Source organism: Tachypleus tridentatus, chromosome 13, assembly GCF_004210375.1.
Source record: "Tachypleus tridentatus isolate NWPU-2018 chromosome 13, ASM421037v1, whole genome shotgun sequence".
Classification (NCBI taxonomy): domain Eukaryota; kingdom Metazoa; phylum Arthropoda; class Merostomata; order Xiphosura; family Limulidae; genus Tachypleus; species Tachypleus tridentatus.
The window spans coordinates 148,836,073-148,853,445 of record NC_134837.1 but is presented as its reverse complement, the minus strand read 5'-3'; the positions used below and the strand labels follow the sequence as shown (position 1 = coordinate 148,853,445).

At 32.8% G+C, this 17,373-nt stretch overlaps 1 protein-coding gene across 5 annotated transcripts in view; it reads right to left on the bottom strand.

The window, feature by feature from the left end:
* Positions 1-12,218: 12,218 nt before the first annotated feature.
* Positions 12,219-17,373, bottom strand: part of LOC143238814 (uncharacterized) — a 73,832-nt gene continuing 68,677 nt past the window's right edge. For all 5 annotated transcript variants that reach the window (XM_076479368.1, XM_076479366.1, XM_076479367.1 and 2 more), the window contains one exon: positions 12,219-15,028. In XM_076479368.1, coding sequence (XP_076335483.1) covers positions 13,461-15,005 — 1,545 coding nt within the window. In that variant the 5' untranslated portion in view covers positions 15,006-15,028 and the 3' untranslated portion in view covers positions 12,219-13,460. The remainder of the gene's footprint in view (positions 15,029-17,373) is intronic.

Below are 17,373 nucleotides of genomic sequence, written 5' to 3'. Positions count from 1 at the left end.
GCTATATTATTCACCGTCGAAGGAAAAATTTCTTCGCTAACAACAACTGGCGATTTTTATTGAAATTACGCTGTAAAGAGCTTTAATCGGCAAATTCATTATTTGCAAACGAGTAAAATACTTTGAAAACGGATAAGGTCGGCAAAAGAATATCAAGTTGTAGGACATATTCTCTTAGTCTTAAAATTTTTATAATCCAAAGGGCTAGCATTCAGATGAAGCAAAGAAGTAGCTGTTTTAGCGCTACAATTGGAACAATTAAAACATGTATGATGACGGAATAACGGAGCATTATTCTGGAGATGTAACTGATGGAAGGATAGGCTAGTCGATGAAGTTCGACTTTACCGCCAGTTACTATAGATTTATGATAAATCCAGAAATACAGTGACGAGTGGATTACACAAGTCACTAACTCGAGGAAATTTATAGTTAGATAAAGAATTTAGCTCTGGGATTGCGATTCAAAATCTACTTCGGCATTTAATACAATGTGTTAAGACAAGCTAACTATGCTAGCCCTTCTGTGTATAGAAGAGAACTTGTTATCACTCATCATTTATTTTCTGTAGTGCATATTGGTATATAGAAAACATATTAATAATAGGAATAAACGACTTTATAACACCAAAATGCAGTTTTTATTTAATTAGAATCTCAACGTTTTGCTTTACAGCTTCTTCAAGGGCTTTAACTAAAACATAAACCGAAGCTAACAATAAAAAGTTTCAGATGGTTTAAATAATAAATTATATTCGACTCTATAATGTGCATTTGTACAGTGTACTTTCGACATAATAAGTATCAGAGATTATCGTTGTCAGAGAAATATTATTGTTGAAATAATTAACTGATATCTGCAGTAAACAAAAGTTCTATCAAAGTTACAAAGTGGAATAACAAAAAATAGGATAAGAAATAAGATAAAACAATTAAAATTATAGGTACCATTCTTTGTCCCTATTCATCTGTTGTCGTAGTTGTTCGATAAGAAGAGCTTCTTTTAAATATTCTGTCAGTGACCTTAGTGAGGATTTGTACATAAGATTACACTTATAATTCCTAGAATTACTTGAAACCAAACAGATCACAGATGCTTTTGCTACAGAAAGAGCCAGGAGGACAGTAGAGTAACCAAATACAATTGACGTGATTTGCTGCTACTGCTAGGCATGCTATATGAGTACCAGTGTAATCGAAGCATGTATATACGATTAACTCAACTATATTTGTTTACTTTAAAAGGAAGCCTATTTCATCTCCTTTTTCTTAAAAAGAAGTTATGTCTTATTTTAAATAACAGTAACGTTTTTGTTAAACACAAACCAATACGATGGACTATTTGTGTTGCATTCACCATAGTGGTTTTGTTTTTTTTTCTTTAAGTACAAAGTCTCATTGGGCTATCTGATGTGTCCGCCGCAGATCCATAACTTATAACCTTGTAGATCTATAAACTTACTAGTGTCTCACTGGAAGCTGTTGGGATCGAACGAACTTATAATCGTTATAAGTCTGAGTGTTTATCCTTAGTTACACGTGGGTTATAATAATAATAAAACAAACACGTATACACTAAATAAAATGCTTCTTTTTTAATCATTCTGCGCAGGTTTTGTTAATTACATATTTTATATTACCGAAACAACTATAATACTTAAGGTAAAAGCTGCAGCTAATTTTTCTTCATTTTAATTATACTTGTACTAACATTAAAACACTCACATCATTAATATTTTAATATGCACAATTTACATATTATTGTTTTTCTGACATTTTTAACGGTCTCAAAAAAGACATTTAATAAAGCTATTAATTATTTTGAAATTAGCTCTCAAATGGATGCCATTAAAAATTGATTCTGATATGTTTGTTGTTTGTGATTAAGCACAAAACTATACAAAAGGCTGTTGGTGCTCTGCTACTTACTGATATCGAAATCCAGCGAAATTAAGTCCGCAGACACACCGTTGTGTTACAGGGGTAAGAGGACATGTTTGATATAAGTGTATGTGCCAAATTCTTTTTCTCAGTTACATAATAACATTTAAGAAATGAAGGAATATTCCTAAGTTTGTTTGTAATGAAGCAGAAAGGTATCGAAATCAGATTTTTATAAATGTCCGTAAATAATACGCTGTGCTCTTCTGTAATATTTTCATGTGTAGGTTTTAAACTGAAGATATTCAGATTGCAAATTGTGAACTCAGAATATAGATTAGATACGTCAATAACGCTCTGATGGTGTAGCGATAGGGTAAAAGAATGGATATATTTTATGAATTATCTGAATAACATGGATTAAATTTACTTGTGAGATTAAAGAAATCAATTGCTTTACCGTTTCTCGATATATGAGCTAAGAAAAATTAAATCAAATTATAAATTGCTGTTTATCGCAAAACCTTTTCTGCTATTATGTCATGTGAATTTGCAGAGTCTTATAGGTCCTTAAATTTGTATTCTAAACATAACTTTTAACGAATGAATTGTTATTAATAAAGTACGTACCACTAAATAAAAGTCGTTCACCTAATGTTGTTAATGAAACTGCTAGAACATTTAGTATAACTATCGATAATACTCAAACAAGTAGATTAAAATTATTTTTATTTATTACGAATTTTAGTTTATTTATTTGATTGCTGTTTATGCCTGGTCTTTGAGGTTTATTTTGTCAAATTTTCTAGAAACTTAAAAAGTAAAATCAATATTTTTTGCACGATTTATAAATTTGTGAATAAAACTCGTCAAAAATTAAATATAAGTAAAATTTTAATATATGCAATGGAGAAATAAGTACTGGCAAAATTGAATGTAGATGTGATTGTGCATACATCGGTCAAATGAAAATAAATTTAAAATCTAGAATAAACGAAAATAAGAGAAATCTTGAAATGTTAAAAGTATTGAAATTGAAAATTATTATTCAGCCAAACATGTAAGTCTTACTAGTACTATGTTCTGTGGAAGAAAACTGTTATTTTAGATCAGTCAACTGCTATGACGTCTAGAAACATTAGAAAATTTTGTAAAAATAATTAAAGACTGTAAAAATAATTTAGTATTCTGAATAAGGATGAAAGCTCAGTAATAATATTTATTTGTGACCCTCTTTAGGTTATATTGTGGCTTTATTTAGGTTCTGTGGCATACAGACAAGGTTTATTTGTTTTGAATTTCGCACAAAGCTACTCGAGGGCTATCTGCGCTAGCCGTCCCTAATTTAGCAGTGCAGGACTAGAAATAAGGCAACTAGTCATCACCACCCACAGTCAACTCTTGGGCTACTCTTTTACCAACACATAGTGGGATTGTCCGTCACAGTATAACACTCCCGCGGCTGAAAGAGCGAACACGTTTAGTGCGACCGGGATTCGAACCTGCGACTCTCAGATAAGGAGTCAAACGCCTTCGCACACCTGACCATGCCGGGCTGTAGAAAAGGTAGTAATACGTATTACATGACTATTCTAAAGATATACTTTACTTGTAACTGTGTCTTGTAAACATTTAATGATGATGTGGTTAACGTCGAAATATGTAACCATCAACGGTTTGACAATAATGCTTTTAAATTTTATAATTTAAAAAGTTGATCGTAGTGGAATGTTATTAATTATCAAAAATCTTCACAAATACCCTAAATAGTCAACTTTGTAATGACATTTCATAATGTTAGGTATAGAAATGTAAAGAGTAAAGCATTGCACATTATCACCAAGATAGGCAATAACTCTGATTCTCCAGACTCTAGTCACAGTGCTTATCTATGTAAGTTCAAGGGTGACAAACTTCCTATTTACAAACGTTTTTTTATAGTTTTGAGTCAAATAAGTTTTACATTACGAAATAAGAATGTGATCCTAGAAAAGAAATTAGTGTTTTTGTAATAAAGAAACGTGCGAAACTTACTGTTGACAACAACGAAAAACAATGGCATGTATTCGCCTTTTTTCCTAAACCAATAAGCTAGCTCTGTCGAATTACAAATTATAAAACACCAATTAGTGTAAAAATAAAATGACTAATTTGGTTTTATATTAAAAATGCTGTTTTATGATAAAATATTTCCTATAAAAATGGTTCCCCGGAATTACAGCGCTAAAATCAGGGGTTTGTTTCCCCCCGGTGGACTCAGCAAATAGTCTAATGTGGCTTTGCTGTAAGAAACCACACACACACACATATCTATAAAAGTTATAGATTGTTTATACTGATAGCTGGAAAGTCTCTTTCCTTGTTATCTCAGTATTCGGGATCTATGTTTCGGTAACAAACTACTATGGAGAGAGATTATGCTTATGTCCATTTGGCAAAGTACAACCAAACTGATGATTAGTGTTGGCATATATACTTGCACAGGATATTTGGACCATTTGCCCTTTCTTTTTCTTTATGAATGGAGCAATGATATTTCTTTGATTGAAGTTTGTTAGTATAAACAACTTTGTAGAGACAAATGACCAAGTGGTTAAAACACTCGACTCGTAATCCAAGGATCGAGAGTTCGAATCCCGGTCGCACCAAATATGCTCGCCCTTTCAGCTGTGTGGGCGTTATAACGTAACGGTCAATCCCACTATCTGTTGGTAAAAGAGTGACCCAAGAGTTGGCGATGGGTAGTGATGTCTAGCTGCCTTTTCTCTAGTCTTACACTGCTAAATTTGGGACGGCCAACCCATATGGCTCTCATGTAGCTTTGCGCGAAACGCGAAACTAGAAAAAACAATCAAACTGTAAAGACAATGATTATCTGATATCATACTATAACTTTTACTTTTGATTTTTTGAATGACACTCCTGTTATTCAACGATAAGCCTGAGGTCTTACAGTGCAAAAAATTTTGTGTTGCGCTGAGCTCGTCATTTGTGTAATTTTTCAGAATGAGTGAGTTAAGTAACTCCAGAACTGATGAATTAAGTTGTTTTACAGTAGCTATCTCTAACACATAGCTTGCTTTTACTGAAGATTTGTGTTCAACAATGCGATTTGTTTGTTTGTTTTGAATTTCGTGCAAAGCTATACGAGGGCTATCTGCGATAGCTGACCCTAATTTAGCAAATTAAGACTAGAGGAAGGGCAGCTCGTCATCACCAAACACTGCCAACTCCTTTACCAACAACTAGTGAGGTTGACCCTTACATTATAACACTGCCACAGCTAAAAGGGCGGGCACATTTAGTGTGACGAGGATTTGAACAAGTGGCTCAAAGATTACGAGTTAAATACCCATAACCATCTGGCCATGCCCAACCTCCAACAATACGACACTACTAAAAGTCTGTTTTATAATATTAAGACCAAAAATATGTTACACTAGATAATTATGTAGTAAGTTCGTTTTTGCAGTCAACATGAAAAATTCGCTCAAATCAGCGTACATTTAATGTTCCTGTGAAAATACTAAATATCACTAAAATATTCCAGGCAAAGAATAATAAATAGTTATGTACACAATCTTATGTGAGAATAATTAACCATGGAGAGATTCACCAAAACTGTAAGTAGTATTAAAAACAGTAATGTGCAATATTTAATATAACGTATGATAAAAAAATCTCAAAAAATCTTTACTGCCATGGATGAAGTTTAGAAGAGTAATAAAATGTGAGTACAATGTTCATATTTATAGTGTTTACAATAAAGTTTGTTTGTTTGAAGTTGCCCAGAAAACTACACAAAACGGGTTATCTCTGCTCTGCCCACCACGAGGTTCGAAATTCTGTTTTATGAGTTATCAGTCTACAGGCATGCCGCTGTGCCTTACAATAAATAATTTAACGGTTGAGTTTTGCTAGAATGACACCAGATGGGTCGTTAAATTTATATTCATTATTTTACGCCATTATTTAGGTCATTAATTACATATCTACTTCCATATATAAAACTAATGACAGTTATATGCATTTTCCTATCTTTAACTAGTTGCAGCTTCAATCGCTATTTTCGCACTCATGGATATAATTAATATTGAAAAATACTAACATAACAATAAACGAAGTTAGTCGCATTTTGTACTGAATAACATTCAAAATAAAACATGTAACAGATTTACCGTTGTACATTTATTTTAGTGTCTACAGTTGTTTCTGTATAGTTTTCTTTTTTGCCTGTGGCGTATACTGTTAGCTATGTATTGCGCATTTTCCGACTGTTCTCGGAATTTGTAGGAAGTTCTTGAAATTAAAAATGTACAATGTACTAAGTGTGTACCTAATACTAATGATTGTTGTTGCCAAGTGAATTTTCGAGAAACTGATTTGTATAAAAGTAAAACACCAAGACAAGAGATTAGTAATATTATTGGACAGGTAAAGTCAGTGTGCTATAGGCCTAGGAAGTTATACTTTTCATTAACACTTATTAATCGTAAAACTACAAAATTGGATCAGGAACGTCTATAAGCTTCAAACATTACAAACCGTTTAACTCCAGTGAATAATTTCGGAAGTTATTGTTTCTAGGAGGTAATTAAATATCTTCTTTGGTGAGAAGTGAACTTCTAACCGGTGTGAGGATAACCAAGAAAGACATCGCTGGATTTAGAGACGTGTGACAGTATCAAGTCAGAATTAATTTACTCGCTGTGGACATGGATCGCAGATAAAATATTCAGTTCTAGACCGGCTATAAGACTGAGTATTATTTGTGAGTTTGTAAAACTTTTGTATATAAATTATCATTTATAAAAACTATTAGTAATAGCCGTTATTACAAATTGTATTGTTTCTATGTTTGTTCATTAAAATATACTTGTGTTAAAAAAGAACATTGTATGTATCAATCTTGTTGTCAAATAATATAAATCTAATACATGTTAACATTTAATTAACTACTAAATTAAAATTATAATTGCCGGTTGAGATAGTGATACGTTAACATGTGTAACGCAATAAATTGGAGAGTCGTCCGAGATAAATTGTAATACGTAACAAACGTCAAGGTTTTCAACCATAACCCCTAAAAACCGGACATTTATGGTATGTTATTGATCATTCTCTGGCTTTACGTCTGGAAAACGTTGAAAAAAAACGCAAGAAAAATCACAGAAACATCCTTCATATGGAGACGTCCTTCTGTATAAGAAGACAGGACAGCCGTTTTCCTTCAGTTTTTGTTACCAAAAAATCTTATCTCTAGATAAGAGCTTTACACTGCTCATTCAACAATGTCAAAGATATTTGATTACAAGAAGCTAATACCTATAAATTTCAAATCTATTTTAACGGATGTAAAAAGCTTTAGGGAAATTAAGATAGATTAGGCAAAATAAAATATAATAATTATATTAAACAATCGGCACTTTTATGTCCTTGTCTCTTCCTACTTTGTATCTTCCTAATTTAGAATTATATATAAAAATAATTGCACAATTACCTTAAATATTGTTACGTTTCTGTTGAAAACACTTCTGGAAGTTTTGACTCTACCATTATGTTTGACGATGTATGAGCCTTAACTATCCCTTGCTACATAGAAAACGGCGTAAAGCTATAGTACTAAATGGATTTTTGAAATGAACATTCCAATAATATTTCTAACTTAGAATTTAACGTTATGTTATATTTAAATTCATTTAAAGAAATCAAAACGTAAACAAAACTACAAGATATGGTGCATTTTGATTTGCACAAGGTAAACCCGATAACAGTTTGACCTTTTCTTGTACAATTAATATTTGTAGATAAATCAGGATGTTTTATAACTGGCATTTTGAATAGTAAACATCTAAATTTTAAATAATAGGATATATTGTACGTTTCAGGATCAGTTAAGGTTTCATAATAAGAAGTGTCGCTTAACGTTTAAGATTCGTTCAACGTATGCAGAATTCTAGAAAAAAAAAAAAAGACTGGAAGATGGAATATAATCACATTCCTGACTAATATGACTCTCAGTACAGAACAGATTTATTATGCTTGATTTTAAATGAGTATTTTTGTGAGTGGATCATAGATTCTATAATCTTACTGAACTAAATTTGTATCAAAAGTATAATGAATGGTAAATATGAGCTAGACTGAGCTATATGCTAATAATTTTAAATTACTGTACTTCCATGGTGACGTCAACTCAAATATTTTTGTTCATATTTCGAGTGATCCCATTTTATTCAGATCAACTAGTGTTTTATTTAACAACCAGTAGAACCTCTTAAACTCTTATCAATAGTTAATTTATCCAATAAAATTATAAATCATTTATATAAATGCGTATAGCTAGATTAAGAACAAATACTTAATTTTTAATTTAAATCTTAACTATTTTAAAATAATTTAAGATAATTAGACTTTTACTTATTTTTTAACAAAAATATATCACATAATTCGACATAGTCTAAGTGAGCCAGAGCTTTTCCTCATTCTGATACACTTGACTGTTATTTGATAAACCACGTAGAGACGAAAGATAGGTCTAATTTTGAGCATTATAAAATACTTTCGGTTTTTAAAAATAATTTAAAATTAGTTACAATCAGTAAATTACCATTGTGTCTACTTTCATCATTTTATAATACTTATTTATACAATTAACTTTAGATTACACCTCTGTGTGTTTTAAACATGATTGATATGTCACAAGTTTTGAGCTGAGATATTTAAAAAACTAGAACAAAGACATAGGTTTTCTTCATTATTTAAATAATTAACTATTTAAGAACTTTCTGAGTTTTTGAATAAAAAACTATCTCTATGAAAAAACTGTTATGCATGTTGAAACCTCTGGGATAAGCTACAGTAGTTATTTTCATTTAACTCTGCGTAAATATAATTATCCGTGAAAAATGTTAATCTAACAATCAACATTTTAGCAGCGTGAGTAACATGAAACAAGGCGACAAGATTTTAAATTGCAACCCCAAGAAACTAAATACGATATTTGTCCATATTTCCTGTAGTTTGTAAAAACGAAACAGAATTTCTTAATGTCTTATATAATGCATGTGCTCCTGGTTCTGCGAAAGGGAGTTGGTAATAATATTAAGGAAAGTAATGTATTTTACGTGTTTTGCAGCAAAATGCGTTTATTATATCTTATATATATATTTCTAACCGTGGTATCTGTCGAAACGTTCCTTTGTCTCCCGTTTGAAAAGCTGCACATACATGAAAAGCACAACATTCATGTTTAAAGTGACGAAAGAACAGGTTTGAATGTCGCCAAATTTTATTTCACAAGCAGGATATTCTATATTAAATCATTAGGAATTAATTAATTATTCATATTTCAAAATGTGACGTAATTTAAAGAATGAAAATGTAGATTTAAGGTATGTTGTTGTTGAATGGCTATTAGCATGGCTGAAATGCTCTACAATTACTTTTCGTAGTGGACTGTATAGCTAGCTTAGAGCTTTGGTTTTGAATTAAACCAAGAGTACAACATAAATAACTTTTTAAAGTCCACGAAACGATTTAAGATGACAGATTAACTGGGGGCGGGTACTTTTGCTTGTTTTTAATGGGTCTTGCCTAAATATTTGGGGATAAATATCAGAATTAAAATGAATTAATCTCAGTTGTGTAAATGTACAACATTTTATATTTTTTTACAACAAAATTATCATTGTAAAATAGCCTTACTGATTACTCAGCGCTAATTACTTCATTTTTCCAAAACAAGTCTTCCTTTTGATGCATTCACAATATTTCAACTTTTGGAATATATATAGTTAAAAGACTTAGGATATTAATATAAAAATAACAGGTAATAGTGGTTCTCGGTTAATATTTCAATCTTTTAACTATAAGTTATTTAGTTCGTTATATGAAACAAAAAAGTGTCCATGAGGTTAATTACATACAAGAGCTACAAACAAATCAAATAGCAATACCTTTCACCTTTCTCAGAAAATAAGTAAAAGCAAGAAAATACGTAATGAAGACTTTTATCTGAAGGTTTTGTAAGATTTCTGTAGTACTAGGAATTTGTATTTGATAACTTTGTTCATAGAAGGATGTTTTGGTGGAATTCATTTATCTAATTGAAAATAATGTCGTCTGTTTTCAGTTTACGTTGCTAGGACATACACTAAATATACTTTTCAAAAAAAGAAACGCAAAAGGCAAAATATGAAACAAATTGTTAACAAGTTTATTCCGGGTAGTTCTGTATGACATGTGTGAAACTTTGCACATTCACTGCTGAGCATCCAAAGTCTGCTAAGGCGAAGTCCACGCTCACTAGGTGATGTTTAACGTCACTCAACGTCAATAACGATATACCCCCCGTGAGCATCAATAACTGCTTGGCATCTCCTGCCCATGGAAGCGATGAGATGACGAATCACATCCTGTGGAATGGCTGTCTACTCAGCCTGCAAAGCTGCTGCAAGCTGAGGTAGAGTCTGCGGTTGAGGTTGTCGCCGTCGCAGACATGGGTCCAACTCGTCCCAAAGATGTTCGATGGGGTTTAAATATGGTGATCTGGAGGGTTGGGGAAGAACATTGATGTTGTGGTGTCTCAAGAAGACAGTGGTGAGTCGGGCTGTGTGAGGACGGGCGTTGTCATGTTGAAAAACGTCGTTGACGTTCACCAAGATGGGTTGCACATGGGGCCTAAGAATCTCGTAGACGGTTGCGTATGGTCTGATCGGAAATCCTACGCAGCCCTGGTATGGTTGAGGCAGTAGACGTCGCAGTGGTGGTCCTATTCCGAAGGTGACGTAAACGGATGTTGCGATCTTGTGCGGGCGTGGTCACACGAGGTCTGCCAGATTGTGAACGGTCACGAGTTGATCCATGTTGTGGTGACGATTCCATAGCCTTTTGATGGTGCTTGCGTGGACATTCACAGCTCTGGTAACATCTGATCGAGATTCGCCTGCTTCCAACAACCAATGGCGTTGTTGCGTTGTGCTTCAGTCAGTCTTGGCGTAACTGTATTGCGTGTCGGTGGCTTAACACTGAGCTATGGAAACCGAGAATCCGTCACTTTTATAGGGATTTTGCACATGTTACACTTGCAGAACATGCAGATCTCTCAAACAAATTTATTGGACACGCATGCGTTTTGGCGAAAAATCCGATGTTTTCCTCCGTTTTCAAAGTGCACAACTTTTATTGTCATTTTGGTGTGACAAAACACGTGTAACATCACATACTCTGAGCTTGTAACGTTATTACATATATTTCTCTTTAAAATAATAAAAGTATCAATTTTGCGTTTCTTTTTTTAAAGAGTATACTTGTATGTTGACGAAATGAAAACACTTCGGATAAATTTTAAGTAAATATATATATGTATATATACATATATATACGTATATTGTTTTGCAACAATAAACCTCAGTGAAACTCTTTTTATTTTTTTGTTTACTGCCTTATAAAAAAACGATGCTTCAAAACAGTTTGTATGAAGAAGGAAAGTTTTATTGTGTTCATTGTTATCAAAACAGAAATGTGGTACTTTAATTAATTTCCAGTTCGTTGATTGGTTAACCATTAGATAATACACAAATTTCAAAATGCCCAACCATGTTAAAGCAAAACAATAAAAGAAATGTAGTGATAGGTTATTATAAATTAGGAACAATTTGACCTCGATAGTTGAACTTACAACAACTGTGTAACTCTTAAAATAAATGAAAGTTCATTGTGTCAGGATTTATATCAAGGCAGGTGAACACAGCCACATGTATTCTGTAAATATAATAGGGATGTTTGTTTAAAAAAACTTTACCGTAAAAATAAATAAATAAAACCAGCACTATCATTCTCGCTGATTCAAGAGAAGCGAAATTCTTCTTGGCACAAGGTCCACCAAGAGAAAACATAAATTTGATATTTTTGTGGAAGCTTAAAATATCTTTGGCTTACCTTTCAGTAAAGGTGGTTCCTTCATAGCCGTGGAAAAGAAGAGATGAGGTATTTTCAAAATGTACTAAAAATAGTGCATTACACATATGACAGACATAATACCAAAATATATATATCCCGTGCAGTATTTCAATGGATAGTTTAAACAACGAAGATTGTTAAAAAAAAAAAGTCTTAGACTCGTTTGAAACGCTTGGTTAGCTTAGATAAAACGCCAAGTTATTGTAATGAAAACTGAATGGCAAGTAACTGATAATATTAGAAAATTAGTTTTAATAATTAGTTTTACTTGAGAGTTTAAAACATTCAAGCATTTCTGAAGCCGTTTTGTTTTTAATATTGGTGAAATAATATATATTTTTCTCTTTTTAATACTCTAATAGTAAATTAATTAATTGTATTTCGACTGTTTCAAAGATAGTTTATTAGAAATAACCAGCATTGAAACTATACAGTCTTACAGGATATTCATTTAAATGTTCTGATTGGAACAAACATACAGCTCTACTTAATACAAATGTAAACATCAATATTGTTTGTTTTTCTACTACTACACAAATTGGTACAGTCATTATAACACACAACTACTTCTCTGGTTTGTCTACAGATGTCACTGTATCTATCACAGATCATCAGGAGAATAGATCGCCATGTTGCTGGTGACGCTACAAACAGATGTGACGTCTCGGGTCTTTCACTCCTAAAATTTTTAATGCAGTTTTCCGCCTTTTATCTGTACTAGTGAGTAATATCAACATATGAGCTCAAGCGAATTGGCATTTAAGTTAGATATGAGATGACATTAAGTATACCATTCTGGCCTTACAGTCACATTGCCTAATATACTGATATGATTTATGGGAAATAAAATACTGTTCCTTTGATGAACAAAAATGAAGATTAGATTAAAGAATTAAGTGATCGTATACTATATATATATTTAAATTCGTATAAATATTTTTTCCAGTGGTAACTAGCACCTATACAGAGATTGTCCTTTTCTTTCACTTGAAGTTATATCTGGAGTGTATTAGTTATTTATCAAAAAATATTAAAATATATCGATAATAAAAGTAATAAGAACAATGCTTGTATTCCGTTATACTGAATTAAATAAGAAATATGCGAAGCGTAATTGACATAAGCATTTAGGGTAGTTTCTTACCATATGATAGCAACTGTTTTTAAATTCTGGTTATTGAACCTGTATGTGAACATTTTATCATTTGTTACAGGTATAAAGATATTTCTTTACTGTAATTATTCTTATAAATGTTTGGTGTAATGCCTTGGCAATACACATTTAAATACATAATATGTTTTTAAGGTAAATTCTGAACATGTAAAAGTATAAAATTTTCAATTTTATCCCACAAAATCCGTTCATATTCTATTTGAATAACAAATTGGTATATGTACTGGTCTTAAATTTTATTTTTGTCACAAATGTGAACATACTAATCTCAGCAGATCCTATTTATACTGTATGTATAAACAATCATGTATTGGACTGTTGATTAGGCCGCTGGCTTACAACTTTTTACAATCTACTGCTTCACGTGAAATATTCTGAAGTAATTAATTGTCTTTTGTGGTAGTTAATTAGTAAACGAGGCTATTTCCTCCCAAATCAATATTCATAGTTCAGTAACCGGCGTCATCTTCAAAGATTGTTGAGCGGCAGCTTGCAGGATGTTACTTTCTTCTTCAACACACGCGGTTTTTTGATACTGAGGTTCTTTCCTTCCTGAAGTCCATTTATTCTTGAATGCGCGAGACAACTTTTCTCTGTACCGAAACCCCAGAAGTACTAAAGTAATAATAGCTACTGCTGCAGCTACTACAACACCAATGATTATTTGCCGCCGTCTGTTCTCTAAAAAACAGCCCAACCCCTCTTGAGAAACCTCCATAAGCAGCACGTTCTCAAGACCTGGAGGGTCAGCACATCGGACATCGGTGAGGTCACTTAAAGTCGACGACGAGAAATTCTTTTTGTTCAGTAAACCCCATAACCACAGGAGGTCACAGTTGCAGAATAGAGGATTGTCCCTGAGGTCCAGCACATTTAGCTCATCCCACGAAAGTAAATCGTATTGAAAAGTAGTAAACGCGTTACCTCTTAAACTTACAAATTTTAGGTTAGGCAGGCCATCAAAAGTTTGATGATCGATTTTACTAAACATTTTGTTGTGGTTTATCACTAGTTTTTGTATATTACTGTTATCTGCAAAAGCATCTTTTTGAATTCTAACTAATTTTTGAGATCCACAGATCTCAATAACACGAAGATACTTCAGTCTCTTAAAACACAGCGGTTTCAAGTCTACAAAATTGTTCTGACCGATGTTGATTTCTTCTAGGCGACGCACATCAAATAGTGCATTGGTGGGAATTTCGTCAAGCTCATTATCATGAAGCCGAAGAACAAGCAAAGAATTCAGCCACCGAAACGCTCCAAGTTCTATTGTTTGTATTCCACAGCCATCAAGTGAGAGCTCTTCTAATTGTCTTAGAAGCGAAAAGGCTTCTTCTGGAATAATACGAAATGAATTCAGTCCAATATCTAGTTTTAACAGCGTTAGAATGTTATGGAATGCATGCGTTGGAATCTCCGTAATTTTATTGTCTCTCAGTGAAAGTGTCCTTAAGCTTTCTAGGTCTTGAAACGCAGCATCAGAGAGAGAAACAATTCTGTTCTGTGAGAGGTCAAGGTTTTCCAGATTAGTAAGAACACTGAAAACATTTGGAGGAATTTCTTCCAAAAAGTTCTCGTTTATCTGAAGAACAGAGAGTTTCTCTAAGCCAATAAACGTTTCATTTTCTAGGGAAGAAATCATGTTTCTACTCAATAAGAGGTACCTTAGGTTGCTCTGTTTTTGAAAATTATTTTTACCAATTGTTACTAACTGATTGTGCGAAACGTCCAAATACTTAAGATTGTGGTAGACACTAAAAGAAGCCATGATTCCTTTAATGTGGTTGTTTTTGAGGACAAGTTCACGAAGTTCTGGGTTCAGAGTGATTGGTACAACATCCAGGTTAGCAGAATCACATATGACACGTAGATTCTCGTCATCGCAATGACACTTAACTGGACACATAGCAACGACATCTGTCCACAGACACATAAAATAAAACAGCAGAACAACAATACACGGAGAGCCTCTCAAACGATGCATTACAGCTTTTCTGAGTTTGAAATCTGGAAATAAAGAATCAAATAATAAATTAACTGAATATTTCCTAGCTATACAAATATAACATAATCTTAAATGTTCACACAGAAATTCATTAAAACAGAAAACAGTGTACATAGTGTTTTTGAATATATTACTATCCTGCCAGACATACGAGTAATTTTGATTTATTAGCGAATTTATATTAACGCTACGATCTTCCTTGTTTTCTTAATGCAAATTAATTAATGTATTTCATTGGCTAACGTAAACAGAATCGCCACTAAGAAACATGAAATATATATTTGAATCAATACTTTTTTTATATCATTTTCTACAAACACAAAGTTTGTGTTTGGTTTTCTTACCGTAAACAACAAGGTGTTGGTACGAGTCGTTTAAAACTCTATAATCTCCAGCTAAAATACTAAAAAAAGAAAAAAAAAACAATAATTATTTTTTTTATTTCAGCAGCGCATAATTTAAGGACAACAGAAATATATATATAATGTAAGTGATTTCGGAGTCTGTACGATGGATGGGACCATTAAACAGTGGCATATCCATTAGTACCGGAACTGACCGGCAGATGCCTTCCGTTAAGGCTCCACTTGCTCCCGTACCGACATCCTGTTAAATATAGGAAATGGATATTGATCGATCTCGGCTGATCTGTCGGCCGCTGGTGTAGTTAGTAAGAACAGCGTACACGACCGTTTAGTGATGAACATAGAAAGGATAGTAAAAAGGTATCCTACTCTTTCATCGTGGTAAGCTTTGAAAGGCGTTGTTTTGTGTTTTAATAAAATCTGTTTCAGTAATTACAAATGTTTAGCAGGTTGTTATTGTTGAATTGAGCACAAAGCTACACACCACGAAGGTTGTCGAAACCCGATTTCTAGCGTTGTAAGTTCGCAGGCATGTTGCGGTGTGGTTTGACAGCATTTTTAGTAGGTATTGCATTATATTATAAACGAACAAATTTCGATATTTCATTCCTAAAAACAACATATATTTCATGATAAAAATCGAATATTCATGACGAGAAACCCATTAAAAAGTTTAAATACCCATACCAGCCGTCTTCAGAATACAAAATAGAATATATTTACGCTTGCTGAAATCAAAAATAAGAATGCTCATATTATATTTACACTTTACCAGATTTCTTATATGTTGTTTCTTTTATTGCATATCTACACTGCATTTTAGTATATTTTATCTAAGAAACAGAGAAACAGTCATGTATTCACAAGCATACACAAAAGCAACTTAACTAGAATTATTTATATGAATCAAGTTTTAAATTCTAGAAGCAAATTATATGGTAAGTAGTAAAAGCTTTAAAATGATTTTGATTCGATTAGTATTTTTTGTATTTTATATTCATGGTAAGGTGACTAAGGATACCTATCGCTTGTGATTCGAATAGAGCAAAATAGGCTGTTTAAATATGTTTATAGTAATTAGGAATTCAGTGCAAAAGCTTTGTTATGATTTGAAACATGTTTTCAAGGTTAATAAAAAATTGATAGTGTCTATTTTTGGAAAAATAATCCAGTTCTGTTCTTGTGGTTGTGTAACTTCTTTATTAAGGTATAACGGCCCGGCATGGCCAAGCGTGTTAAGGTGTGCGACTTGTAATCTGAGGGTCGCGGGTTCGCATCCCTGTCGCGCCAAACATGCTCGCTCTCCCAGCCGTGGGGGCGTTATAATGTTACGGTCAATCCCACTATTCGTTGGTAAAAGAGTAGCCCAAGAGTTGGCGGTGGGTGGTGATGACTAGTTGCCTTCCCTCTAGTCTTACACTGCTAAATTAGGGACGGCCAGCACAGGTAGCCCTCGAGTAGTTTTGTGCGAAATTAAAAAACAAAAAACAAACAAACAATTAAGGTATAAAAACTTGTAGCAACTTGTATAATAAAATGTATCAATGTTTCTAAAAAAACATCATAAAAATATATGTTTATAAGATACTATGTATACATACATATATTATATCACTCTTATAACTTTAAGCTTATAAAACTTAACGTCAGATGAAAAGTATTGTAATATGTCTTAATGCACTAATATCAACTCCGTCTGCTTCCGTTAAGCAGAAATTAATACATTCAATGCAGCGAGTACCAAACAAATTAAGTCCCGTTCAAACAATGGAAGCAAGATATTTTGTTACTGACGAAATCAACTGCCGTATGATATTCTGTCATTAAGTCGTATTATATTTAAATGGAATCACCAGAGAACTCATTATGAGGCACGTTACTGTGCAGTAGAATGGTAAAGCAACTCAGCGGGGATAGTTATTAGAATGCTAATGCTCTTGTTTGCAGTGGGTAATACTGTGACCATGCAACACAGCCATGCA